General features: G+C 63.9%; 1 protein-coding gene across 1 annotated transcript; it reads left to right on the plus strand.

Moving 5' to 3' along the window:
- The first annotated feature begins 961 nt into the window (after positions 1–961).
- Positions 962–25,632, plus strand: STRC (stereocilin). Its single transcript, XM_073304663.2, has 29 exons — positions 962–1,909; positions 2,006–2,033; positions 2,138–2,162; positions 3,102–3,453; positions 3,558–3,989; positions 5,698–5,760; positions 6,033–6,123; positions 6,259–6,472; positions 6,876–7,062; positions 8,618–8,733; positions 9,019–9,151; positions 9,692–9,874; positions 12,043–12,081; positions 12,424–12,591; positions 12,845–12,988; positions 13,103–13,161; positions 13,269–13,392; positions 13,560–13,651; positions 15,154–15,289; positions 15,372–15,571; positions 15,654–15,744; positions 17,157–17,325; positions 17,697–17,866; positions 19,552–19,707; positions 19,915–20,057; positions 20,375–20,511; positions 23,326–23,423; positions 24,222–24,369; positions 25,523–25,632. Exons 1-29 carry the CDS (start codon positions 962–964, stop codon positions 25,594–25,596), a joined length of 4,920 nt encoding a protein of 1,639 aa, XP_073160764.2. The 3' UTR covers positions 25,597–25,632.
- Positions 25,633–25,636: the final 4 nt, after the last annotated feature.

Raw genomic sequence — 25,636 nt, forward strand, 5'->3', positions numbered from 1 at the left:
GTCAAAGCCCACCCAGCCCCCTTGGGCCGATCTCGGGTGGCTGGCCGGAGCCCCCCCATTCCCCAGTGGCCGCACTGCTATTTTTAGCATGCTAGCTCAAGCAGAGGTAGAGTAAGTCTGTCTGCCCAGGCAGATGTGCCCTTGTGTCTCCCAGCAGGATAGCCCCTGATAGCAGGAAGATGTTGCCTGCCTGGGCCAACCAGTGATATCCTGTGGCAGTGAGTCCCACAGATGAACTGTGTGGCATGAAAAGGTATTTCCTTGGATCAGATGTAAACGTGCCACCTGTCAGTGTTGCTGGTGCCCCTTGCTTGTGCATTACAAGAGGGCGCCTAGTAACGCCGTGGGCAGCTCTCTGGGGAGTGGCATGTGCCTGGCTACAGCAATGACCCGTTTCTCACGTCACAGGGCTGGGACAGGGAGGTGAACATGCAAAGGTGGTGCTGAGAGCCCAGGCACTGTCACGGCAGCAGACCCCATGCACAGGTGGGCCCAGGGATTCCTGGACAGCCAGGTCTGGAGCGGCTGGGGCATGGGGAGCTGCAGGTGCTCAGCCCCTCTCGGAGACCTGAGGAAGGCGTGAGGCAGGTGTCACCAGTTGGTAGGGCTAGATGAGCACAGCATGGCTGGCGTTGTGCAAGTCCCGGCCCTGCAGCCTGCACACGCTGGAGCTGAAGGGGAGAGGGAGCGGAGTGCCCCGCACTCAGCCAGTTGCTGGGGGAGGTCCTGCCTTATGGAGCCTGAAGGGCACCGTGCGCTTGGCAGAGAGCTGAAAGACACCGGCCCTGCCCCAGCGTGCTCCCAGGTGCCCAGGCAGGGGGGCCCGAGCCAAAATTGCAGATGGGCAGATATGAAAGCCTATGTGCTGCACCTGATTGGCTGGGAATTGCTGCTTGATCACCAGCTGCAGGGTGATGTGGACCCACAGTCGCTGGGCAGGTAGATGGGATCCTTGGTGGGTATGAGGCCAGGTGACCCTTGTTCTCAGTCTGGGGCCCTGCTCCAGGCCATTTCAGCCAGCTTGGCTTCCCCTGCAGGAGTATCCCCAGAAGGGCACGGGGTCCCAGTCCAGGACCTCATCTCCTTCCTGATGTTGGAGGGCGGGCGGCGGTCTGGTGGCTCTGTCCTGTCCAGCCTTCCAGCAGGCCTGAGGCAGCAGGAGGACGTGCAGTCTCTGGTGAGGAGCTTGCTGGTGGGGCTGGAGTCCCTGGGAATCCTGCCTACGGCCGGGAGTTCCCCACTCCGGGCCCTGTGGCAGAGCCGCGGCAGCAGGAGCTGGATTTCTGGCTTTCTCTACAACATCTCCATGCACCTGGAGAAGCAGGAGCTGGAAGAGCTGGGGGGCAAGTCCTGGGGGAGCCTGCCGCAGCACTTCCTATCTCAGCCCTCCCCGACCCCCAGTCTGCAGCTGAGGGACGTCCTGGTCTCGCTGAGGGGCAGCCGTGACTGGGACATGCTCCAGAGCCTCATCCACAGCCTGCTCAGCCTCTTCCGCAGAGACCAGACCCTGCTGCTCTTCCTGCAGCAGAACTGGGCGCGGCTCAGCAGCCTGGGGGAGGCCCTGGCCCTGGCGCTGCCCACTGGGGTGCTGGGCCAGGGCAGCCCTGACTTGCAGGGCACCTACTGCACCCTGACAGGCCATGGGAACTGCAGCTCCAGCGCAGACTGGATGTCGCAGCTGCTGAAGCTGTTTGAGGGCACCCGCCGGATGCCAAGGGTCCATCTGCAGCCTGGAGGCCCAGTCCTGGCTCCTGACCACTGGAAACCCTTCCGCGTGCTGCCCTCCCTGAGCCCCAGTGCCAGCAGCCTCCTGCAGATCTCCCGGACCAAGCTCCCGGACTCCGGGGAGGGCTCCGCGGACACCCTGTGGGGGTCCCTGGAGGAGGCCAAGCAGCGTCTCCTGCGGAGGGTGGGCTGATCGCTCTACACCAGCTTCAGGAGGAAGGTCTCACGTGTGACGAGTTTGCTAGTGGATGAGGTCTCGGTGGCCCTCGGCGTCCCTCAGTCGGATCGAGGGGGGAAGTGCACCGTAGGTGAGTCATTCCTTCCCAGGACTCATGGGGCACTGAGGCACCAGGCACGGGCCGCACAGCCTGGCTCCAGACGCTCACTCATTTCTTCCCTTCTCTTTTCTCAGGGACCCTGCAGCAGCTCCTGCTGTGGTGAGTCATGGATGCGGGCCGGCGTGTGGCCGGCCGTCAGACCCACGGGCTCCCAGCACTGCTAGATGGAAAACCCCTGCTCGTGCCAGGCTCCACGCAGGGTCACCCCAGTCCTGGGCTCAGGGGCTCCTGGGATTTCAGCAAAGAAGCCTCGGCCGTAACCTTCCTCTGGCCCGCCCTAGGTCCAGAGCCGACTGCTCATCTGCCTGGGGAGAGTCACTGGAGGAGCTCTCGGAGCGGGGCCTGGCTGGGCCGGGGCAGAGGGGGAGCATGGCAGACACAGTGCTAGCTGCTGGGGCCACCTAGGGCCCATGAGCTCTGTGGCTGCGTCCCTGGCCTCTTGAGGGAGGACAGGAAGAGACATCCCTTTCCTTCCTCATGGACAGGGGCTGCAAAGGCAAGGGGAAGCTGTGCGAGCTGGGGGGCTGGGATATCACATGGCAGCCGTGGCTGTCACACCCCCTAACAAACAGGCTGTGAATGGAGCTGGTTCCCGCACAGGTGCTGATGCCCCCCATGGCCTTGCTGTGGGGCAGGCTGTGTTGCCTGGGAGAGGAGGGGCTCTCCTGGCCCATGGGGGACTGGGGTCAGGCGGGGAAGTTGTGGGACTCCCTGTGAGAGGGGCCCAGGTCCCAGGCGAATGCTGAGTGCTGCACAGAGGAGGAGGAGAACCTGCTGGGGGCGAGGAGCTGCGTGGCTAGGCGGTGGCTGAGGGGTATGCGGTGAGGCAGGGCCCAGGCATGGGGGGTGTGGTGGGAGGACTGAGACGGCAGAGTGTGTCCCTGGGCCCTGGCCTGTGGAGTGTGGATTGCAAGGCCAGAGGGTTTGGGAAGAGAGCGAGCATGCGGGATTTCCCCAGCCCATGCAGATGGGCTCCAGGGAGAGGGTGATGGAGGCTTAGCGAGGTGCGTGACCAGCTCCTCTGTCCGCTGCTAACAGGGGCATCAGGCACAACATCAGCTGGAACGCCCGGAACCTGGGGTTCAGGTCTAGGACCTTCCCATCTCCTCCACCAATCCTGAGCTGCATGCAGCCTGCCCGCAAGCCCCCGCAAGTCACAAAGAGGGCATCTGGAGACGCTTGGGGTGAGCCCTGGCCCTCAGCCGAGGTTATGGAGTCTGCCTGCAATGACACTATCCCAGGCCTGCCTGGCATCTCCAACTTCACTGCCTATCTTTACTGCAGCCTATTCAATGGCTCAGACAGCTCCAGCCAGCCGCCCTCAGGCCTGGGGGCCGCATGCTCCAGCTCCGCCTGGTATTCCTCCTCCACCAGCGGGGACTCCATGTGGGTGAGGACGTGCAGGGAGTACTTCCCTGGCCAGTTCAACATCACAGTCTGTAGCAATGCCTCCCTGCTGCAGCTGCCCAGTCCTAGTCTTTGGTGTCTTCCCAGCCCTGGCTCATGGATCACTGCCTGGACTCCCTGCAGAATGGGCAGTGCTTCCTGCAGCGCCTCCTGGATATCCTGCCTATTTCCTCCCACGTGGACGCATCTCAGCTGTGCCGGGACCCTGCGTCCTACCTGCTGGGGCTGGTGTCCCAGCTCACGCACTGCGAGGAGGAGCCTCCCCGCTGGATCCTCAGCATGAACTATCTCCTGCGGCTGCTGGACTTCACCCTGCCCTTCTCCGAGCTGGACGAGGTGGGGCAGGCAGCCAGGGACCAGCTGAGTGAGGCCATCCTGCTCTCCAGCCTCCTGGACAACGGCTCCTTCTGGGCCTCGCTGGAGGTGAACTCCTCCCTGAGCATCCTGCGGGCTGTGGGCCAGTACTTGAGGCAGGAGCATGACGCCTCCTTCAAGGGAGAGCTGCTGAGCTGCTTGAGTGTGAGTGGGGCCACTCCCTGCCCCTCACTGGTGGGACGCTCCTGCTCCCTGCCCGCCTCAGCCCCAGGGCCCGCTGCATGAGCCATGCTGGGGCTGAGCTCCAAACCTTGGTGCACCCCGAGGTGTGGGATCACTCAGGGCTGCAAGCCCCAACACAGCCACTTTGTGCATGTGCCCTGGGGTCAGACAGATCCCGAACTGCTCTTGTCATCAGCTCTGTATGACGACCATAAGCCTCCCGTGGAGAGCAGGCCCCCCAGCACTGGATGCTGCAAGGACACTATGTCCCAGCCCGGGGAGGCCAGAATCCCTGAGTCAGGCCCTAAACACCATGAGATCTGACAAGAGAATGAATTCTGTGTCTGCTGCTTGGCCGCCGGCTTTCAGGGCTGTTCTGGGGCTTGTTTTCAAGGCTCCCTCTGCAGCCACGTGCTTGGTTCACAATGAAAGCTGAGCTTCTCACGGAGCCTGACACCAGGTGCACGAGGGCTTGCAGCCCAGCAGTGGCGGGAACAGATCTGCAGTCTCCGAAGTCCTGGCCCACTGCCCCCTCCCTCACCCATACTCCCCTCTCATGTGCCTGGACTAAACAAATCATAGACCCACAGGGCCCACAAGGGCCATCTAGTCTAACCCCTGCCAAAGTGCAGGAGTGGTTGTGGTGGAACCACCCAAGGCAGATGCCATGTGCAGGGCAGGCTGGTGTGTGTGCATCAGGCATGCCGAGGGCAGAGCTGTCTGGCATGGAAAGCAAACCTGCCGGGAGAGCAGGAGACCAAGCGCTTTGAGCAGCTGCAAACTGAGGTCTGTGAATGCTGCTGAACCCAGAACCCCCTTGAAGCCCCAAGAGAACTGCCGGCCACCCAGCACATCTTTCCAGAACGGGAGCCAGCAACGCCGGGCGAGCAGCGGCGCTCTCTGGCAGGGCCCGCGAGCTGCAGCGACTCGTGCTGCTTCCTAGGGTTCATTGCTGGGGAGCCCTTCGACTAGGTTCCATGCCCTGTGGGGGTGGAGTGGCCCTTCTGCCTGTAGCCATGTGCCGAGCTCCAGCAGACCCCCTCAGAGAGCCTGGGGCGAGGGCCGACAGCAAACCCTTGGCTGCGAGCTGCCCTATTTGTGATGCTCCCCAGCAGCAACCGTGGGGGGCCAGCCCTGGAACTGGCTTAATGGGTAATTTAACAGCCAGCTGAGCAATTGCGTAGTCCCCCCAAACCTCCCCCTGAGATTCTGGGTCCCATCAGGCTTGGCACCGTTGGGCAGCGCTGGGCCCGGAGGCCTTTGGTTAACGCAGTTTCCTTTTGGTTTCACGATGGCCCACTGCAGGGAGCATAGTCCCAGCTGCCCTGGCGTTCCCCTGCCCCATTTGCACCAGACAGCCCAGTGACTCCTGCGCTGTGGGAAAGGGTCAGGCCTGCACAGCCAGGGGCCCAGATTAACCCATCTCTGGAATAAGAGCCCCTGTTGGTCTGCTGGAATCCAGGACTGTCCTGGGGCCAGGAGAGTGACAGAGGGAAAGAGCCCAGACCTCTGGAGAAGTCCCACCTCTGGCCTCTCTGTCTCTGGCACCAGCGCCCTAGTGGCAAATGCAGTTTATTCCCCTTCCCAGGGGATCGGAGGGTAGCTGTAGGCATGCTGGGGATCGAGGGGTGCCTGGGGGAAGGGCCAGCGGAGGGTCCCTTGCTGAGAGCTCTCCTGTTCTCTCCTGCAGCCTGTGCTCTGGGATCTGATCCAAAGAGAAGAGGGTTCCCCGGTGCTGGAAGTCCTTGTGCAGGTACTGACCCCGCTCAGCAGGGCCTGGGAGCTGTTTCCACTCCCTCCCTGGCAAGAGCCCCTCCCCGCGGCCCCAGATTCCATAGGTGCCCCCGGGTGAGGCGGGTGCCCTGTACTCCAGTAAGACACTTGCCACTTTCCTGCAGCCCATGCACCTTGCCCTGGCACTAGCTCTTGTGTTGGATGGGGACTCCAGCCTACTCGGCCTGCTGGGCCCCGCCCTGGCCACGCAGCTCCGTGGGCCCGGCTGTGACGCTCTGTCCTTCCCCACAGGAATACCTGCAGATGCCGCAGGAAAATTTCCAGCAGCTGCTGCTGTCGGCGGAGAGCGAGGCAGTGCGGCGTTTCCTGGCCCCGGCTGCAGGTGGGCAGCATGCACCTGGGGGAGGGAGGGGGGAGGGGAAGGTCACTGGTGCCTTGGAGGCGAGGGTGCATGGTGGGCACTGGCCCACCTTAGGGGGGTCTCCTCGTGTGGGCGTGGGGGCATCTGGCCCGCAAGGGCTGGGGTCCTGCCAGAGTGTGGGGAGCCCTAACCGGCTGCTCCCGCAGGTTCCCATGTCGGATGAGCAGTGCTGCAGTCTCTCGCCCCGCGCTGATGGGCCGGCCCCCCAGCTCGCCCCGCAGCTCTTCGCTGACCTGCCGCAGCTCATACCGTTCGTGGCCGCGCCCGACATCATGAGGGTCCCTCCTGCCCTGCTGGCCAACGAGAGCGTGTGAGGGAGGCCCTGGAACGTTCCCCCCAACACCCCCTGCCTCAGCCCTGGACCCATCTCACCCCAAACTGCCCCCCAACTCTGAGCCCCTGACACCTGGTAATGCCATTCCCACGCTGAGCCCCAGTGCCCCGCGTGCCCCATAACCCACTCGCCCTGCAGTGTGCCCCGGTCCCTCACACACGCACCAGATCGGCCCCCAGCACCTGGTCACCCAGCCCCTGCTCTGACCCCCAGCTCCCACATGTCCAGTGCTAGGGCTGAGGAGCGGGTGCTGGGGTGCCTCCTGGGGGTGCTGGGGAAGGGGAGCCAAGCCAGCTTGGCACTGGGCGGGCTGAGTTCAGTGGGGTTCTCTCTAGGCCTTGCCAGCTCTAACTCTAGCTCTAACGTGCCGCCCCTCCAGCTTAGCGGCTCTGGGGACTCACAGCGCCCACATGAAGCTGGTGCAGAAAAGTGCCTTTGCCAAGCTGCTGCTGCAGGTTCAGCTCCTCGGGGACGTGCCCACATGGCGCCCGGCCTTCCTCCGCGCCATCCTGCCCCTGCTGCCTCGCCTGCCACTTCGTCGCTTTGTGCAGCTCACTCCTCAGCAGGTGGGGATGCAGCACCGTCCAGCCAGCGGGCCCGGCGGCTCGGCCGTGTCGGAGCTCTAGCCCCTGACAAAGTCACCGCTGGTGGGGGCTGATCCCATGTCCGTTCTGTCCTGGGGCCACTGGCTCTGTCGCACGGGGCCATTTCTGTGTCACTCCCTGCCTCCCAGGCTCAGTCCCAGTGTTCCCGCATCCCCAGGCCTCAGGAGCCTCCCCTCCAGGCCCTGCACCCCCAAGGGCAGGGACCCCTCCAGGCCCTGCACCCCCAAGGGCTGGGACCCCTCCAGGCCCTGCACCCCCAAGGGCAGGGACCCCTCCAGGCTCTGCACCCCCATGAGTTGGGACCCCTTCAGGCCCTGCACCCCCAAGGGCAGGGACCCCTCCAGGCTCTGCACCCCCATGAGCTGGGACCCCTCCAGGCCCTGCACCCCAAGGGCTGGGACCCCTCCAGGCCCTGCACCCCCAAGGGCAGGGACCCCTCCAGGCTCTGCACCCCCATGAGCTGGGATCCCCTCCAGGCCCTGCACCCCAGGACTGGGATCCCCCCATGCCCTGTGTGACGGTGCTGCCCGTGGGAGCCCGCTGAGGTCACTCAATCTGGGTGAACTGCAAACAGAACGGGGCAGACAAACCCCAGAGGGTGGTGGATAGTCCAATACTTAGATTTACCCAGCCAGCCCAAAACAGCTTCTATAGCACCTCCCTGGGTTCTCAGACGTCCACACAACGCAGTTCCCTTAAAGTAGCTAGCTGCAGGCCTCCAGCCAGACACACACGTCAAACATAGGATGATAAATTCTGAAAATCTTATTTCATCATATAAAAGAAAAGGTTCTCCTGACCCCAAAGGGACCAAGCCCCAGACCCAGGTCAAATGATAACTCAGATCTTACCCCAAATACATGCTTATAGTCAATTCTTATTAACTAAACTAACATTTATTAAAAAAGAAAAGAGAGAGAGTGTTGGTTAAAAGATCAATATACAGACAAAAAGAAAAGGAGTACTTGTGGCACCTTAGAGACTCACCAATTTATTTGAGCATGAGCTTTCATGAGCTACAGCTCACTTCATCGGATGCATACTGTGGAAAATACAGAAGATGTTTGTTTTTATACACACAAATCATGAAAAAATGGGTGTTTATCACTACAAAAGGTTTTCTCTCCCCCCACCCCACTCTCCTGCTGGTAATAGCTTATGTAAAGTGATCACTCTCCTTACAGTGCGTATGATAATCAAGGTGGGCCATTTCCAGCACAAATCCAGGTTTTCTCCCCCTCCCAAACAAACCGACTCTCCTGTTGGTAATAGCTTATCTAAAGTGATCACTAATGTAAGGAGAGTGGCTCTGTCACCCTTCAATGAGGTATTATATTACACTCATAACGTCACACTGTGCACCCCAAAGGCTGGGATCCCCCACTTCCCAGGATCCTCACCTCCAGGCCCTGCACCCCCAAGGGCTGGGATCCCCCCATGCCCCTGGCAGCTGAGTGTTGCAAAGGATTTGGTGGTGATGCCCCTCGAGTGCACTAGGCCTGTCTCTGCTGCACAGATCCAGGGGCTGGCAGACGGTTGGCAGGATGTCCGGCTGGGGCTGGCCCAGGGGCGCCATGTGGCTCACAGCTTGATAAACATGAGCCATGGGGCTGGTGAGGAGCAGGTGCACAGGTGAGGGGAGCCCGCGGGGGGGTGGGGAAGTCGTGTCATTGCTGCAAGGCCTGAGGGGGGTCCTGGGGCTTGTGTTGCCATGTAGGGGTCGTGTCATCTCGTGGGGTTTGTGTCATTGTGGGGAGGTTGTGGGAGTCGTGTTGTCGCTGCAGGGCCCATAGTGGGGAGTCAGGTCGTCCCTGCAGGGCCCGTGGGGGGTCAGGGTGATGCCATTCCTTGGGGCAGGCTCACTCTGTGGGGCCCAGGCTCCTGCCCCCAGTTAAGGGACTTCTCTTCACTCTCCAGGTTGGGGGTCCTTGCTTGCTATCTGAGCCCTGAAGAGTTGCAGGCCCTGGCCCCACTGCGTGACCCCTTGGGGCCGGTGGAGCGGAGCTTGCTAGCATGCGCTGCCAGTGGGGTGCTGCGCCAGCATGGACGGGTGAGCGGAGCTGCTGTGGGGGCTCCTGTGTGTGTGCAGGAACAGGACTGTCCTGCCCCGAGCCGTGGGGCCAGCAGGATGTAGGCCCAGGCCTGGCCTCCCTCTGGGAGGGAGCAAAAGCCCCTTGGAAGCCAGCCTCGGGGCAGAGCCAGTGCCAAGTGGCGAGGCAGAGGAGTCATCAGGGCCAGGGCTGGGCTCTGCATACCATCATGCCTGGAGCCCAGGGGCCGTAGCGTGAAGGGCTTGGCTCGGGGGGCTGCTGGGGTGACAGCTGAGTGGCCAGGGCCCGTGTTGGTTGGCTCTTGCTCTGAGCTGCAGGGGAACATGGCTGACGGGCAAGGTGCTGGCTGAGCTGGCTCTGTTTGCAGGGGTTAAAAACTTCCCCAAGGCACAAACCCTTTGCCCTTGGAGGGTACACTGCCGCCCCCAAGTGATTTAGACAAAGAATCAGGGAAAAGATCACTTGGAATTCCTATTCCCCCCAAATAGCCTCCCAAGCCCTACACCCCCTTCCAGCATGCTCTCCCCTCCTGCTTGCAGGTTGCTTACGCGTTGGCGGATTTGTTGCGCTCTGCCAGCCTGGCTGGTGTCCGGCCGCGGGAGCTGCGCGCCTGGCGAGGCGTTGTTCCAGAGCTGGGGGTGAGGTTCCTGCAGCGCCTGTCAGCCGCACAGGTCAGGGCTCTCCTTCCAGAACTGCAGGCTGCACACCTGACACCTGCCCAGGTGAGTACCCAGCCTGCTCACCCTCCCTGAGCCCCAGTGCCCCTGCTGTCTCTCATACCTGGAGCCGCACCTGGGCACCAGGTCACACCATGCAGCAGGGACGTGTTCTGCGGCAGGCACGTCTGGGACACACTGCTGGCTGCTGGAGGCCCTGTGTGGGGAAGGAGGGTGACCAGCCCAGCCTAGCCCAGCCACCTGGAGCCTTCATGGGCTTGCCAAGGTGCTCCATGTGCCAGGGCATCCCAGGAGCTCACTGTGTGCAGGGCAAACATTGCGCTGTACAGGCCGGCCTGCCCACGGGCAGCTGGACATCACCCCCAACTCTGGCAAAGATCAGGGAGCTGAGTGCTCGGGCGGAGCCACAGGATCAGTGCTACACCCCCAGTTTTGGAACAGTCCCCCAAAGGGGGTCACTCATCCTTCAGGGTTGGCCGTGCAGCCTCCCTGCCTCCGGAGACTGAACCTCTGGGGCTCCAGCCCTCCTGCTTCACAGGGTGAGCTCTGCCCAGCGAGTCCAACTGCAACAGCCTGGCAGAGACTCACCCACTCTGCAGGGACTAAGCACCTCGCCCAGTGGCTGCAGGGACGCGCACGCTGTGAAAACAGTCGGGTTATAGTCACCTGGACACAGCCTAGGGAGGCCTTCGGGCAGCACAGAGAAATGGTCCATGCTGACCAGCCCAGAGCACTTCACCAGCCCCGCTGCCGTGAAGCCCAGTTCAGGCTCCGTCTGTCTCTCTCAGGCCTGCTCTGTGCTAGAAAATCAAGTTGGTTTAACTGCATCAGCCAAGGGTGTGAAAAGTCCACCCCCTGAGTTAAGCCAACCTGGGTCCTGGTGTAGACAGTGCCTCCTGGGTAGATGGGTTCCTACCCTCGGGAGACCCCCGCACCAGGTCGGCAGTGTCTGCACTGAAGCGCTGCAGGGGCACAGCTGGGCTGCTGGAGTGTTGGAAGCGGAGACAAGAGCTCGGTCTGAGCTCCTTCGTCAGGTCCCCGGTGAGAGCCCCGACTCCCTCCAGCAGCCGGCTCCTGTCCTTGCACCTTCCCCAGCCTTTGGGCTCGAGCTGGCACTTTGCGGGGAACTTCAGCTCCCTTGGGGTCCATGTCAGTGACCTGGCGATTGGGTTTCCATGGAGATGAGGTGGGGCCCTGAGAGCAGACAGTTTCTCCCCCGCCCCGTAGCCATGCAAAATACAGGGGAAACTGAGGCACACATTGGATTTAAGACAGTATTACAGAAAATTCCCACTCTATCACACATACCAGTGACCCTGCCAAGCCGCCCAATGCTGCAGCCTAGGCAGCCACATACAGACTGTCACAGAGTTACCAGGCGATGCTCTGGACCTGCTCCCTACGAAGCCAGTCAGGACTCTGGGGAAGTCTCCTCTCTGGGAGCAGACTGTCTGCAGGACACACAGCTCACACAGCTTCCACCTTCCTGGGTTTGACCTCGGAGCATTCAGCATCCTCTGCCCCTCCTTGCGCTTCCCCCAGCAAGTCCACCCAGGTGGCGTCTTGGGGAAGCCAGAGGGTCCTGCCCCCCAACTCTGCAGTCAGATGGGGCTCTCAGCCAGCCAGTAAAACAGAAGGTTTATTAGACGACAGGAACATGGTCTAACACAGAGCTTGTAGGTGCAGAGAACAGGACGTCTCAGCTGGGTCCATTCTAGGGGGCAGGGAGGCCAAAGCCTGGGTCTGGGCCTCCCTTCATGTCCCAGCCAGCCACAAACCGAAACTCTCTCCCGCCGCCCCCTCCCAGCCCTCTGTCTTTCTCCCCCGGCCTGGAGGCCACCTGATTTTTTTGTTTTTTAACACCTTCAGTTGGCCCCTTTGCAGGGGGGAAGGGCCAGGCCATCAGTTGCCAGGAAACAGGGTGTCGGCCATTCTCTGTGTCCAGACCCCTGCACACACCTGCCCTCTAGGGCTCTGCAATGATCATACACCCTTACCCCACCCCCTAGATACTTAAGAACTGCCTAGGGGAAACTGAGGCACCCCCACAATATTCAGAGGAAACATTAAGAACAGTCCCACTTTGTCACACAGACCCTGATGCCACAGGACTGTGCAGGGCTCCCTGCCCTGCAAGCTGCCCCTGGCCTGGCCCGCAGCCCCAGGCTAGGGTTCCGGCTTCCAGCTCTTCACAGTCTCATCTTTTCTTCCAGGCGTCTGTGCTGCTCATGCAGGCTGTCCGGACCGAGAATGTGAGTGTGGGGCTCTCCCCAGAGCAGCTGCCCCGACTCCCCTGAAGTGCTCTGCAGGGTGGGAGCAGGCCCAGTGTCCGTAGCCTGAGATGTGGTGCCCCCCTCTCTCATGCCCTGTTAAAATTTCCCTCTGCTTTGGTAGTGGCCTTCCACCCCTGGGTCCCCCACTGGCCCCCTCAGGCCCCCAGCCCTCCCTGCTGTGGGCACAGCACCTTATGCCCCCCCCCAGCCCTCCCTGCTCTGGGCATAGCCCCCTTGCCCCCCCTCCTGGCTCTAGGATGGACGCCCCCCAGCCTCGCACTTCCCTCCTCCAAATCTCTTCCTCTGTTGTTTGCCTGGCAGGTGACAGAGGGTGTGGTGAGCAGGCTGTGCCCCCTGCTGCCAGGCCTTGGGCCCGAGTCCCTCCAAGCCATTCCCACTCACACCCTGGCCCAGGCGTGTGAATGCCTGGCCACTGCTCTGCCTCTGCTCTCGGCCCCCCAGAAGGCAGCCCTGCTGCAGGCTCTGCAGGTACCAGGGGGCTGGGGGCTGGAGGGGACGCTGAGGGCTGTTGGGCGGAGAGGAGAGGGTCTGGGGATGTTGGGCTGGGGGGCAGAGGTCGGGGCACTGGAGGTGCAGAGTGGGCAGGACCTGGGGGGGATATTGAGGGGCCTGCACGGATAGCTGTGCCGAGCCCAGCTCCCTATGCAGCAGGACCTGGCTCTCACTCTGCCCGCCCATGGTGCCGTGTTCTCCTGGGTCACAGGCTCTGTCTCCCCTGCAGAGGCTCAGCCGTGAGCAGCCGGCCCGGAGCATCTGGCCAGACTGCCTCCTGCCCTTGGTGCCCCTCAAACTCCTGCGCCTGGATGCAGCGACTCTGCTGGGGCAGAGCAGCCGGTTCCGGGAGCTGCCCTGGTCCCAGCAGCAGGTAACATGCTGTCACCAGGTTTGGAGGGAGGAGCCAAGCTCCCAGGGCAGAGCCGGGCTGAGGGCTCTGGGCTGCTGTGCCTGGCTGACCCCTCCCCTCCCTGCTTCTCCGCAGGCCCAGTTCCTCTGGAGGAAGGTTGAAGCGGGCACCAATGTGAGCCAGGATACGATTCGGTGAGGCATCATGGCAGGGCCTAGCCCAAGCGTCTGGCCCCTCCAGAGCTGGCTCTGCTCGAGTGGGGTGGTGGACGAGGTGCTGTCTGACACTGTCCCCTTGGCAGGGCGCTGGGGACTCTGGCGGTTGGCATGGGCTGTGCCGGCCTGCAGCAATTCAGTCGGAGGGCGGATTTCCTGGGGGTTCTCCGGCTTCTCTATGCGTGTCCCAGCAGCCTGCCTGGGAGCCTGGTAAGAAATGAGTTGCTCACTGTGACCCTGGCCTGGACGTCCGGTGCCCTCTGCACTGTGATGGCACCCCCAGCCCCGCTCTGAGACATGCATTGTGGACCCCTGCCCTGGCCGGGTCCAGGCGAGGCTGTGTGTCTCCTTTGCCTAGCCTCACTTTGTGTCCTCAGAGGCGGTGTGTCTGGGAGGAAATCTGCAGGCGGCCAGGACTCTCTGGCGAGGAGCTGGTGTGGCTGGGACCAAAGTTCCTCATGGATTTACCGTAGGTTGTCCTGCTGATTCACCTGTCATGGGGCATTAACAGCTGCACGAAGAGCACTGGGTGCTGAGCCGGTCCCCCCTCCTCTCCCACCTGGGTACCCCCCCACACACACACCTGATCTGCATACCCCTCCCTGCTCTCACCAGTACCCCCGCCAGCCATGCATGGATACCCCCTGCACTGGGACCCCTGCTTGGGGTCACAGATCTGATTGGGTGCCCCCTGCTGGCTACCACCACACTGCTGTGCGGGAAGTCCAAACCTGCAGGGTCCACCCCTGCCCCAAGCTTGGAGTCCCTAGGCAGACTCTAGGGTTCAGACCCGCAGTCTGGCCAGGTGCCAGATTCCCACGGATTCTGACTGTGCAGACCCCCCTGCTGGAGGTCACCCCAGAGGGTGGCCTGCTGAGGATGAGGGAGCTCCCGGCAGTCAGAGCACAGACACACATGGACACAGAGCCCAACACGTCTCTGCTCTTGGCACTCAATTCCCGGGAGGCAGGTGGGGAGCTCGCCCCCAGGGCCACTGAGTCTGAGCCATCAGAGCCAGGATTGCGAGTCCCAGCTCTGCCTGAGCACCCCACACCCTGGGGGCTGGATTCTGGGAGGCTTGAACTGCCCAGGGACCTAGCGGCTGGGTCCCTTCGCAGCTGCCTGGTGGGAGCCGAGAAGGGGAGTGTGACAGACCCCACTGAGACCCCCATTGAGGCTCTGTGCTAAGGTAGCCCCACCCCTTGGCCCTGCTAGTCGGGCATGGTAGGGCAGAGGGCTTTAAAAGGGGGAGGCTACAGTCAGCAAGGGGGACGCCCTGAGGTGGGAAGGTCTGGAGTGGCTCCTGAAGCAGCAGGAGGAGCCCCCACACCAGACACGTCCCCCCCACCCCAGCCCCTCGTGAGAAGCCCAGCGAGCCCAGGGGGCAAGCCCAGGAGGGCGTTGCTGGCGGTGACTGGCCAGAAGGAGTTCAGGAAAGCTGCTCTCCAGAGACCCCTGAGGTTAGACAGCACGAAGCTGGAGACTCCTGTCTCCAGAGGGAGGAGACAGCTCACCGGCCCTGGGTGCCATACACCTCGCCTTTCTGGTGCCGAGGGCAAAGGCCAGGCACAGCCGGGAGCCGGCTTCCCCCAGCCGCCGGCCCAGCCAGCATAGCCCCAGAGCCTGTGGGGAGCAGTCCCCACAGGACCCTTGACTTGGTGCCCCAGACCTGTGGGTGTGTTTCCTGAGTGCCTGCTGGGCCCTACCTTGGGCCCTGCCCCACCCAACCCTGCACTTCTCTGTCCCAGCTGCTACCCTCCACCCCTTGCCTGGCTCTGCCCCACCCCATCCCGGGCCCCACCCCATCCCAACCGGAGTCCTGCCCTGCCTCATGCCCTGCCCTGCTGTATCCTTGGCCTTTTCCATCGCCTGGCTCTGCCCCGGCCCGTCATGGGCCCTGCCCCCCGCTGGGCCTTGCTTCCCCCCACCCAGGCCCTGCCGGCTGCAGTGAGGTGTCTCTGGCTCTTTCAGGGTGAAGCTTGTGGACAAACTGCCCAACAACTCGGTCAGGCTGATCCTGGACTATGTGAGCAGTCGCCCGCAGAGCCTGCTGGTGCTGCCGCCCCACCGCCGGGCTGCCCTGGCCCACAGGGCCCTGCGCCTCCTGGTAAGGAAGGGAGGGGTTCCTGGCAGGCAGCTGCAGGGAGGGCAGGGCAGGGCCTGACCCGCTCTGCTCCCTCTCCTGCCAGCAAGCGCCGACCGAGACCGAGATCCCAGGCGAAGTTCTGGACCTTCTAGGCCCGCTGCTGGGGTTCCTAGGCGCAGAGGCTGCTGCCCACATCCAGCCCGAGAGCCTGCTGCTGCGCCTGGAGGAGCTGCAAGCGGCCTGCCTGGCAGAGGGGTTTGCTGAGGAGCTGGGGAGGCTGGTGCTGACGGAGCGGGTGCTAGGGTAAGGCGGGCCCCAGCCCTGCAGAGCCGGCCCCGGTGCCACTCGCTGCCTCTTCCTGCCTCACCCTGCTCTTCCCACGCAGCCCGCCGCAGCGCTGGAGCCTCCTGGACATGCAGCAGCTGGGACGTCTGGTGTTCCTGCTACCGGTGGAGAGCATCCGGCTCATCCCAAGGGTGAGACCGGGGCCCCCGGGCCCTGTTCCTCTGCCCATCCCTCCGTTCCTCCCGCACTTCGTCCCTTTCCCCAGTCTGTCTCTCCGCCCGTCCCCTCCCTCCGTCTCCCTGCCTGTCCCTCTGCCCATCCCTCCGTTCCTCCCGCACTTCATCCCTCTCCCCGGTCAGTCTCTCCGCCCATCCCGTCGCCCCATCTGTCCCTCCACCCCATCCCTCTGCCCATCCCTCCGTTCCTCCCGCACTTCGTTCCTCCCGCACTTCGTCCCTCTCCCCGGTCTGTCTCTCCGCCCGTCCCCTCCCTCCGTCTCCCTGCCTGTCCCTCTGCCCATCCCTCCGTTCCTCCCGCACTTCATCCCTCTCCCCGGTCAGTCTCTCCGCCCATCCCGTCGCCCCATCTGTCCCTCCACCCCATCCCTCTGCCCATCCCTCCGTTCCTCCCGCACTTCGTCCCTCTCCCCGGTCTGTCTCTCCGCCCGTCCCCTCCCTCCGTCTCCCTGCCAGTCCCTCTGCCCATCCCCCTGTTCCTCCCTCTCCCCAGTCAGTCTCTCCGCCCATCCCGTCGCCCCATCTGTCCCTCCACCCCATCCCTCTGCCCATCCCTCCGTTCCTCCCGCACTTCGTCCCTCTCCCCGGTCTGTCTCTCCGCCCGTCCCCTCCCTCCGTCTCCCTGCCAGTCCCTCTGCCCATCCCCCTGTTCCTCCCACACCCCGGTCAGTCTCTCCGCCCATCCCGTCGCCCCATCTGTCCCTCCACCCCATCCCTCTGCCCATCCCTCCGTTCCTCCCGCACTTCCTCCCGCACTTCGTCCCTCTCCCCGGTCTGTCTCTCCGCCCGTCCCCTCCCTCCGTCTCCCTGCCAGTCCCTCTGCCCATCCCCCTGTTCCTCCCTCTCCCCGGTCAGTCTCTCTGCCCATCCCGTCGCCCCATCTGTCCCTCCACCCCATCCCTCTGCCCATCCCTCCGTTCCTCCCGCACTTCGTCCCTCCGCCCGTCCCATCGCCCCGTCTGTCCCTGCACCCCATCGCTCTGCCCCATCCCTCCGCCTTGTCCCTCTGCCTGCCCCCTCCCCGCATCGCCCCATCCCCTCCCCCCATCCCCCTGCCCATCGCCCTGCCCGTCCCTCTGCCTCATCCTCCCGCGCTTCATCCCTCCGCCCGTCCTGGGTCTCGTCACCTTGCCTGTGCTTCACCCTGTCGCCCCATCGCCCTGTCCCTCCACCGACGCCACACCAGCTGCACCCCATCCCTTTGTGTGTCCCACACTGGCCAGGCTGGTCCCTGCCCTCCACCCCCCACACGTCTCGTGCTGGGGCCCACCCCTCTCCTCTGTCCTGGGCCTCTCATGTCATGCCCCGTTCAGGTGGGTGCTGCAGCAAGCTCCATGCTCAGCCCTGCTCACTCTTGTGTCCCCCAGGAGGTGCGGAGCAGAGACACCCTGGAGCAGCTGCTGCAGAGCCAGCGGGAGTGGGAGCAGAGCGAGCCAGGCCGGCTGTGCCAAGCCCCTGGTGCCCAGGGAAGGGTGAGGAGCCGGAAGGAGGCGCTGGTGGCCTGGCTGGTGAGGAGCAGCCCGGTGGGGGGACAAGGTGAGACTGCGGGGTCACACAGCCCCACTGGCACTGCCCGTGCTCTGCCCCATCCCCTCCCCCAGCACAGTACCATCACCTTTCCTGCTCCCCCGGGCAGCCCACCCCAGGGGGTGCCATCTCCATGTGTCCTTCCCCTTTGGGGCAGGACCCCTAACTGCCGCGGCGCCATCTCCGTGTGTCCTCCCAACCCGGGACAGGCCCCCCCTCCAGCACAGTACCACCTCCATGTGTCCCCGCAGGGGGAGGCTCCACCAATGCCAGACACACCAGCTCCCTTGCCCCGCAGCGTCTGTGGGGAATGGGGTGGGCAGGGCAGAGCTCGGTGACACCACCCTGGCCGGAGAGCGCTCACGCTTCGTTCTTGGCAGACCCTGTTCCCAGCTGTGCTGACATGCGTGCCACCTACCCTGCGGCCTGGAGCACGGCACAGATCGCCAGCATGGCTCTGTCCCACTTCGAGGGCTGCCTGGGTCTCATCAGTCAGGACCCCGCACTCTCCCCCGAGCAGCTCCGCGCCGCTCTGGGCAAAGCCAAGCAGGTGAGAGACAAGCCGGTGTGCTGGGGGCACTGGTGTGGCCAGAGCCCTGGCTGAAACCCCTGGGGCCTGGGGCAGGCAGAGCGCCGTGGTTAGGTCCCAGCCAGCACTGGTACCACTGAAGGGTGTGAGTGGGGCATGGAATGGGAGATGGGCGGGTTCTACGCTCACTGAGGCAGGGAAGAGGGTGGGGGGAGCTGTACTCATCAAGTGGGGGAGGGGAGATCCAGGCTCACTCAGTTGGGCAGCCAGCAGTGGGGGGAAGCTGGGCTTGCTGCGGGGGAGGCGGGGGGGAGAGGTGTGCTTGCTAGGCTGTGTCAAATGTGAGAATTTTGGTAATATTTTTATGATGCCTGTATGTGCCTCAGTTTCCCTCTGTGCTTTGCATTGCTAGATGCAGAGCGAACGGTTAAAAGCTGCTCTTGAAGCAGGGCATGAGCTGTCTGGGTCAGTCTGACTGTCTGGGGTGAGATAAGTGCAGAGCCAGCGCTGGGCCTAAGCCCACTAAGCAATTTCTTAGGCCTCTGAGCAGCTCAAGGGGACCCCCATTCGCTTTGTTTAGAGGTTTAGATTGGTTTAGATTGGATATTAGGAAAAACTTTTTCACTAAGAGGGTGGTGAAACACTGGAATGCGTTACCTAGGGAGGTGGTAGAATCTCCTTCCTTAGAGGTTTTTAAGGTCAGGCTTGACAAAGCCCTGGCTGGGATGATTTAACTGGGAATTGGTCCTGCTTTGAGCAGGGGGTTGGACTAGATGACCTTCTGGGGTCCCTTCCAACCTGATATTCTATGATTCTATGATTCTATGTATTAGAAGGACGTGTCTGTTTTAGTACTGGGGGGACGTTCCTGTGCAGGGCCCCGACAGGCTGGCCCCAGCTCTCTAGGAATGGGCCGTTACGGACCCACATCACTGCAGGATCTGGAGGGACAATGGGAAGCCCAAGGGTTATTTCACAGCTAACAATGTGAGCTCTGCAGGAATCTGGCCATGGACAGAATCCTACTGGGCTGGGATCAGAACTGGCCTCTGGGGAGACCAGTCCCCTGGGACCGACACAACGGGGCCAGGAGGGAGGGGAACCAAGATGGTTCCTTCAGCAGCCTGGCTTGGGGAGCCTGGCTTGGCCAGGCTGGATAATGGCTGAACCCGGGCGGCTCTGTGCTGCCCGAAGGCCTTCCCAGGCCGTGCGCAGGGACTAATACACTGGCTCTGGCTGGACAAGGCTGCCTGCCGGCGCTGCAGGTGCGTGCTGCTGGGCATCGCTCGCCCAGAGACTGCAGCTCGGCCCAGCTGGACTGGCAGGGCAGAGCTCCTGGGGAAGACGCTGCAGGGCTGCGGCCCAGAGGCTCGGAGGTGGGGGGGCCACGTGCCCTGCCCTGAAGGTCGGGTGGGACCCTCAGGGTCTGGGACACTGAAGGGCTCCTCCAAGGGGCTGTTTAAGAGCTGGGGCATAGGAGAGCCTGGGGAGCTGTGCTGGGGGGAGCCATGCCCATCGTGGGGAGGGGGGAGCTGTGTCCATTGGGGGGAGGGGGGAGCCGTGCCCATTGGGGGGAGGGGGGAGCTGCATCCATTGCGGGGAGGGGAAGCTGTGCTGGGAGGAGCCGTGCCCATTGGGGGGAAGGGGAGCTGTGCTGGGGGGGCACCATGCTTGCAACATGCTGTCCTGTCCTTCGTTCCCTGCAGCTGTTTGGAACCGCCCAGCCCATGCAGCCAGTTCATGTCCTGCAGCTGGGCCTACTGGCCACCCAGCTGAGAGACCAGGAGCTGCAGGAGCTGGAGGTCTCCAACTGGGGGGCCCTCTCTGTCCTGGGGGTCCTGGAAGGCTGGACAGCAAGACAGGTAAGGCCTCATTCAGTGCCCCTGGGCCATGGCAAGGAGCCCAGCCCTCCTGTGCCCCAAAAGCCCCTGGCCCCGCTTCCCAGCCCAGCCCCTGGCTCATGGGGATCGGGGCTGGGGCCCAGCCCTGCTGCCCGCTGAGTGTGGGTCTGGCTGGGGCTGAGGGGGCTGCCCTGGGCTATGCTGACAGGGGCCGCTCTTCCCCCCCAGATGCAAGCCACGGTCTCCAGCTTTCTGCGCCAGAGTGGGGTGAGTGTGCAGGGCCTGGCACTCCCAGAGCTGGCTGCCCTCGGGCACCTCCTGTGTGGTCTCCGTGCCGACGAGATGCGGATGCTGAACAGCCGGGAGTTCAGGTCTGGGACTGGGGGAGCAGCCACGGGGAGGGGCTGGGGGGGGCCCTTTGGGGGCTGAAGTTCAGAGAGTCCCGGTTTATAGGTGTTAATGCTGCTCTGAGTCCAGCAGCCAGAGAGCGAGAGGTAATTGGGAGTTGTCAGTAGTGGGGTGTGAGACGTGTGTGCTGGTCCAGGGGAGCAGTGTCAGCCCTGGGGGCACTTGTGGGGAGGTTCCTGGGTGCCAGCCCTGTCTCAGCTGGCCATCGGTGTTGGGGGCGGAGGCAGTGACTCAGGGGGATGGGTCTCACATGGGTTCTGCTCCCTTCTCCCACAGCCAGGCTGCCCCGCTCCCTGCGGCTTGGTTGCTCGGAGAGGCAGCTGGAGACGCTGGCTGAGCTGCTGACGTCCCGCTCGGCATTTGGCCCCGTTAGCAGCTGGGGCCCCGAAATCTTCACTGAGATCGGAACACTGGCAGGTGAGGGGGGCTGGGTGGGGCGGGGCAGTAGGGCTCTGGGAAAGGTGGTGGGAGGCAGAGCAGCCGAGGACTGTGAAGTGGGGGAGTGTGGGAATGGGCCTTCTGCTCTGAACTGCCTGGCCAGTGCCCTGCAACTCCTAGCATCCCCTGTGTGTAAGACAGATCAGACCCACAGCCCATCTAGCCTGGAACGCCCTGGCCCCTTGCATCAGCTCTGACCCACGGCCCATCTAGCCTGGAACGCCCTGGCCCCTTGCATCAGCTCTGACCCACGGCCCATCTAGCCTGGAACGCCCTGGCCCCCTGCATCAGCTCTGACCCACGGCCCATCTAGCCTGGAACGCCCTGGCCCCCTGCATCAGCTCTGACCCACGGCCCATCTAGCCTGGAACGCCCTGGCCCCCTGCATCAGCTCTGACCCATGGCCTATCTAGCCTGGAATGCCCTGGCCCCCTGCATCATTCTGACCCACGGCCCATCTAGCCTGGAATGCCCTGGCCCCCTGCATCAGCTCTGACCCACGGTCTATCTAGCCTGGAACGCCCTGGCCCCCTGCATCAGCTCTGACCCACGACCCATCTAGCCTGGAACGCCCTGGCCCCTTGCATCAGCTCTGACCCACGGCCCATCTAGCCTGGAACGCCCTGGCCCCCTGCATCAGCTCTGACCCACGGCCCATCTAGCCGGGAACGCCCTGGCCCCCTGCATCAGCTCTGACCCACGGTCTATCTAGCCGGGAACGCCCTGGCCCCCTGCATCTGCTCTGACCCACGGCCCATCTAGCCTGGAACGCCCTGGCCCCTTGCATCAGCTCTGACCCACGGCCCATCTAGCCTGGAACGCCCTGGCCCCCTGCATCAGCTCTGACCCACGGCCCATCTAGCCTGGAATGCCCTGGCCCCCTGCATCAGCTCTGACCCACGGTCTATCTAGCCGGGAACGCCCTGGCCCCCTGCATCTGCTCTGACCCACAGCCCATCTAGCCTGGAACGCCCTGGCCCCTTGCATCAGCTCTGACCCACGGCCCATCTAGCCTGGAACGCCCTGGCCCCCTGCATCAGCTCTGACCCACGGCCCATCTAGCCTGGAACGCCCTGGCCCCCTGCATCAACTCTGACCCACGGCCCATCTAGCCTGGAACGCCCTGGCCCCCTGCATCAGCTCTGACCCACGGCCCATCTAGCCTGGAACGCCCTGGCCCCCTGCATCAGCTCTGACCCACGGCCCATCTAGCCTGGAATGCCCTGGCCCCCTGCATCAGCTCTGACCCATGGCCTATCTAGCCTGGAATGCCCTGGCCCCCTGCATCATTCTGACCCACGGCCCATCTAGCCTGGAATGCCCTGGCCCCCTGCATCAGCTCTGACCCACGGTCTATCTAGCCTGGAATGCCCTGGCCCCCTGCATCAGCTCTGACCCACGGCCCATCTAGCCTGGAATGCCCTGGCCCCCTGCATCAGCTCTGACCCACGGCCCATCTAGCCTGGAATGCCCTGGCCCCTTGCATCAGCTCTGACCCACGGCCCATCTAGCCTGGAACGCCCTGGCCCCCTGCATCATTCTGACCCACGGCCCATGTTTGACAGGGCCCCCAAACCTGGTGACGTTACTGTCACGGAGTCCCTGGGCGATGCTCTGGAACTGCTCCCCATGAAGCCAGTCAGGACTCTGGGGTAGTCGCCTTTCTGGGAGCAGCCTGTCTGCAGGACACACAGCTCACACAGCTTCCACCTTCCTGGGTCTGACCTCGGAGCATTCAGCATCCTCTGCCCCTCCGTGCACTTCCCCCCAGCGAGTCCACTCAGGTGGGGCTCCTGGGGAAGCCAGAGGGTCCTGCACCCCAACTCCGCAGTCAGACGTGACTCTCAGCCAGCCAGTAAAACAGAAGGTTTATTAGACGACAGGAACATGGTCTAAAACAGAGCTTGCAGGTGCAGAGAACAGGACCCCTCAGCTGGGTCCATTTTGGGGGGCAGTGAGCCAGACAACCACGTCTGCCCTTCACTCCATGTCCCAGCCAGCCCCAAACTGAAACTCCCTCCAGCCCCTCCTCCTCTGGGCTTTGTTCCTTTCCCCGGGCCAGGTGGTCACCTGATTCCTTTGTTCTCCAACCCTTTAGCTCTCACCTCGCAGGGGGGAAGGGCCCAGGCCATCAGTTGCCAGGAAACAGGGTGTCGGCCATTCTCTGTGTCCAGACTCCTGCACACACCGGCCCTCTAGGGCTCTGCAATGATCATACACCCTTATCCCACCACCTAGATACTTAAGAACTGCCTAGGGGAAACTGAGGCACCCCCACACTATTCAGAGGAAACATTAAGAACAGTCCCACTTCGTCACAGTTACGACCTGGTGCACGGGGATGCAGCACCATTGAGGTTTGCCCAGTAGCCCCTCTCTTGTCATGATGGACGGATGGCCAGGCCAATCATGAGTAGTGCTGCGAACCTTTGCCCCTGGTCGCAACACCTGCAGGGGGGGTGCTGGGCCCAGCCCCACAGAACAGGAGCCGCCTCGGCCGGTGAGTGCAGGCCAGGCCCCCTTTCAGACCCACCTCCCAACACACTCTCCAGGGGCTCTCCTCAGGGGTGGTAGGTTTGGGTGGGGGAGAAGCTCAGTTTCAGATTTTGTTCTGGGCCCCCCAAAATCTCTGTGCATCCCTGATCACCACCACCGCACTGGACCAGACCACGGGGTCCACCTAGCTCGGTCCCGCCCGCGCTGGTCTCCGGTGCATGGTTCCCTTTGGGGCTGGGCTATGGGGCTGGGGAGAGCCTGGGGTGGTGACCAGCCCTGCTCCATGTCCCTCTCCAGCTGGGCTCCAGGACATCGCCCTGTCCTCACTCGCCCCTGAGCAAATCCAGGCGCTGACCCCGCTGGCCATCGCGGTGATCCCCGCACCCAAATTCACCGTGAGTTGCACCCCTGTTTGTGCCAAGAAAACCTCTTCTTCCTGCACTGCCGTGTGGCTGGGGCCTAGCTCCAGCATAACGAACCACAAAGCTGAATTCTGACTGGGAACAAAGGGGTCAAGTCTAAGGAGGTGGGGTTTGGGACCTCTGCCATGGGCAGGGCTTGGGGGGGACAAGGGACTGGGATCCTCCCCCCAGTGGGCAGAGCTCAGGGGGGGAAGGAGCTGGGATTCCCACTGTGGGCAGAGCTCGAGGGGCTGGGTCCCACCCCAGGCAAAGTTCAAGGGGCAGGGGGGTGGGACCCCCCCCCGTGGGCAAAGCTCGGGGGGGGGGCTGGGACCCACCCACCCCGTGAGCAGAGCACAGGGGGACAGGGGGCTGGGACCTCCCCCCCACATGGGCAGAGTTCAGGGGGGCAGGGGGCTGGGACCTCCCCCCCCCGGTGGGCAGAGCTCGAGGGGGCAGGGGGATGGGACCTCTCCCCCACGTGGGCAGAGCTCGGGGGGCAGGGGGCTGGGACCTCCCCCCCCCGGTGGGCAGAGCTCGAGGGGGCAGGGGGCTGGGACCTCCCCCCCCCCCCCGTGGGCAGAGCTTGGAGGGACAGGGGCCTGGGACCCCCCGTGGGCAGAGCCCGGGGGACAGGGGCCTGGGACCCCCCGTGGGCAGAGCCCGGGGGACAGGGGCTTGGGACCCCCCGTGGGCAGAGCCCGGGGGACAGGGGCTTAGCCCCGGGGTCATTCTGCTGACCCAGGTACTGGCCCAGCTGTTCTGTGCTGTGACGCTGCGGCTCCTTCACAGGTGGTTTTCAGCCCAGCCCAGCTGCTGGGCTTCACCAGCGCCCAGGCCTCAGCCATGACCCCCCAGCAGCACGCGCGGCTCAGAGCCGAGCAGAGGCGAGCAGTGGCCAGTGCCCAGTACGAGGGGGAGGTCGCCCAGGATGGCAGGGGTGAGAGTTCAGCTCCTCGCCCCCCCCCGCCCCCCCCATTCCCACCCCCTGCCCCCAACAGTTTCTCCTGCATGTTCCCAGCCGAGCCCACATGCCTCTGCCCCCTCCCTCTGGCGAGCTTTTTGCAGCCGCCCCGTGACAGGCCAGGGCGTCCACCTCCCCTCTGGGGCTGGACACACGGGCCGGTCTCAGGGGTATAGACTAGCAGGCAGGGCTGGGGTATTGCCCTGGGATTCACCCCTTGCCACAGGATTGGGCCCAGCCTCTCATCCCTGCTGAAGAGTCAGCCCTTGAGCCCCCAGGCCCAACCCACAGAGCCTGGCATCCCGGGGGGCTGGGCGTGCCCATGGGCTGGCACGCGGTCATGTCCGTGTGTGCCCAGGCGGCTGGGCGTGCCCATGGGCTGAGCACGCGGTCATGTCTGCGTGTGCCCGGGGGGCTGGGCGTGCCCATGGGCTGGCACGCGGTCATGTCTGCGTGTGTCCGGGGGGCTGGGCGTGCCCATGGGCTGGCACGCGGTCATGTCTGCGTGTGTCCGGGGGGCTGGGCGTGCCCATGGGCTGGCACGCGGTCATGTCCGTGTGTGCCCGGGCGGCTGGGCGTGCCCATGGGCTGGCACGCGGTCATGTCTGCGTGTGTCCGGGGGGCTGGGCGTGCCCATGGGCTGGCACGCGGTCATGTCTGCGTGTGTCCGGGGGGCTGGGCGTGCCCATGGGCTGGCACGCGGTCATGTCTGCGTGTGCCCGGGGGGCTGGGCGTGCCCATGGGCTGGCACGCGGTCATGCCTGCGTGTGCCCGGGGGGCTGGGCGTGCCCATGGGCTGGCACGCGGTCATGCCTGCGTGTGCCCGGGGGGCTGGGCGTGCCCATGGGCTGGCACGCGGTCATGCCTGCGTGTGTCTGGGGGGCTGGGCGTGCCCATGGGCTGGCACGCGGTCATGTCTGCGTGTGTCCGGGGGGCTGGGCGTGCCCATGGGCTGGCACGCGGTCATGTCTGCGTGTGTCCGGGGGGCTGGGCGTGCCCATGGGCTGGCAGGGCATTTCCATGACCACAGACTAAGGACGCGTGCAGCGGCATTAGGGCCGGTGTCGACATAACGCCCGGGGCTCTGGGAGGAGGCAGCTGCGCGCTGACGTCCCTTTTCCTCCTGCAGGCAGGAATCACGGCCGGCCCCATCCTGGCCCCAGCGCCCTGGCACTGCTCTGTCTGATGTACAGCGTTGGGTGAGAGCCGCAGGGCGGCTGGGCCCTGTGTTTATAATAAACCC

This window comes from Lepidochelys kempii, chromosome 10 (assembly GCF_965140285.1).
Source record: "Lepidochelys kempii isolate rLepKem1 chromosome 10, rLepKem1.hap1, whole genome shotgun sequence".
Taxonomy (NCBI): Eukaryota; Metazoa; Chordata; order Testudines; family Cheloniidae; genus Lepidochelys; species Lepidochelys kempii.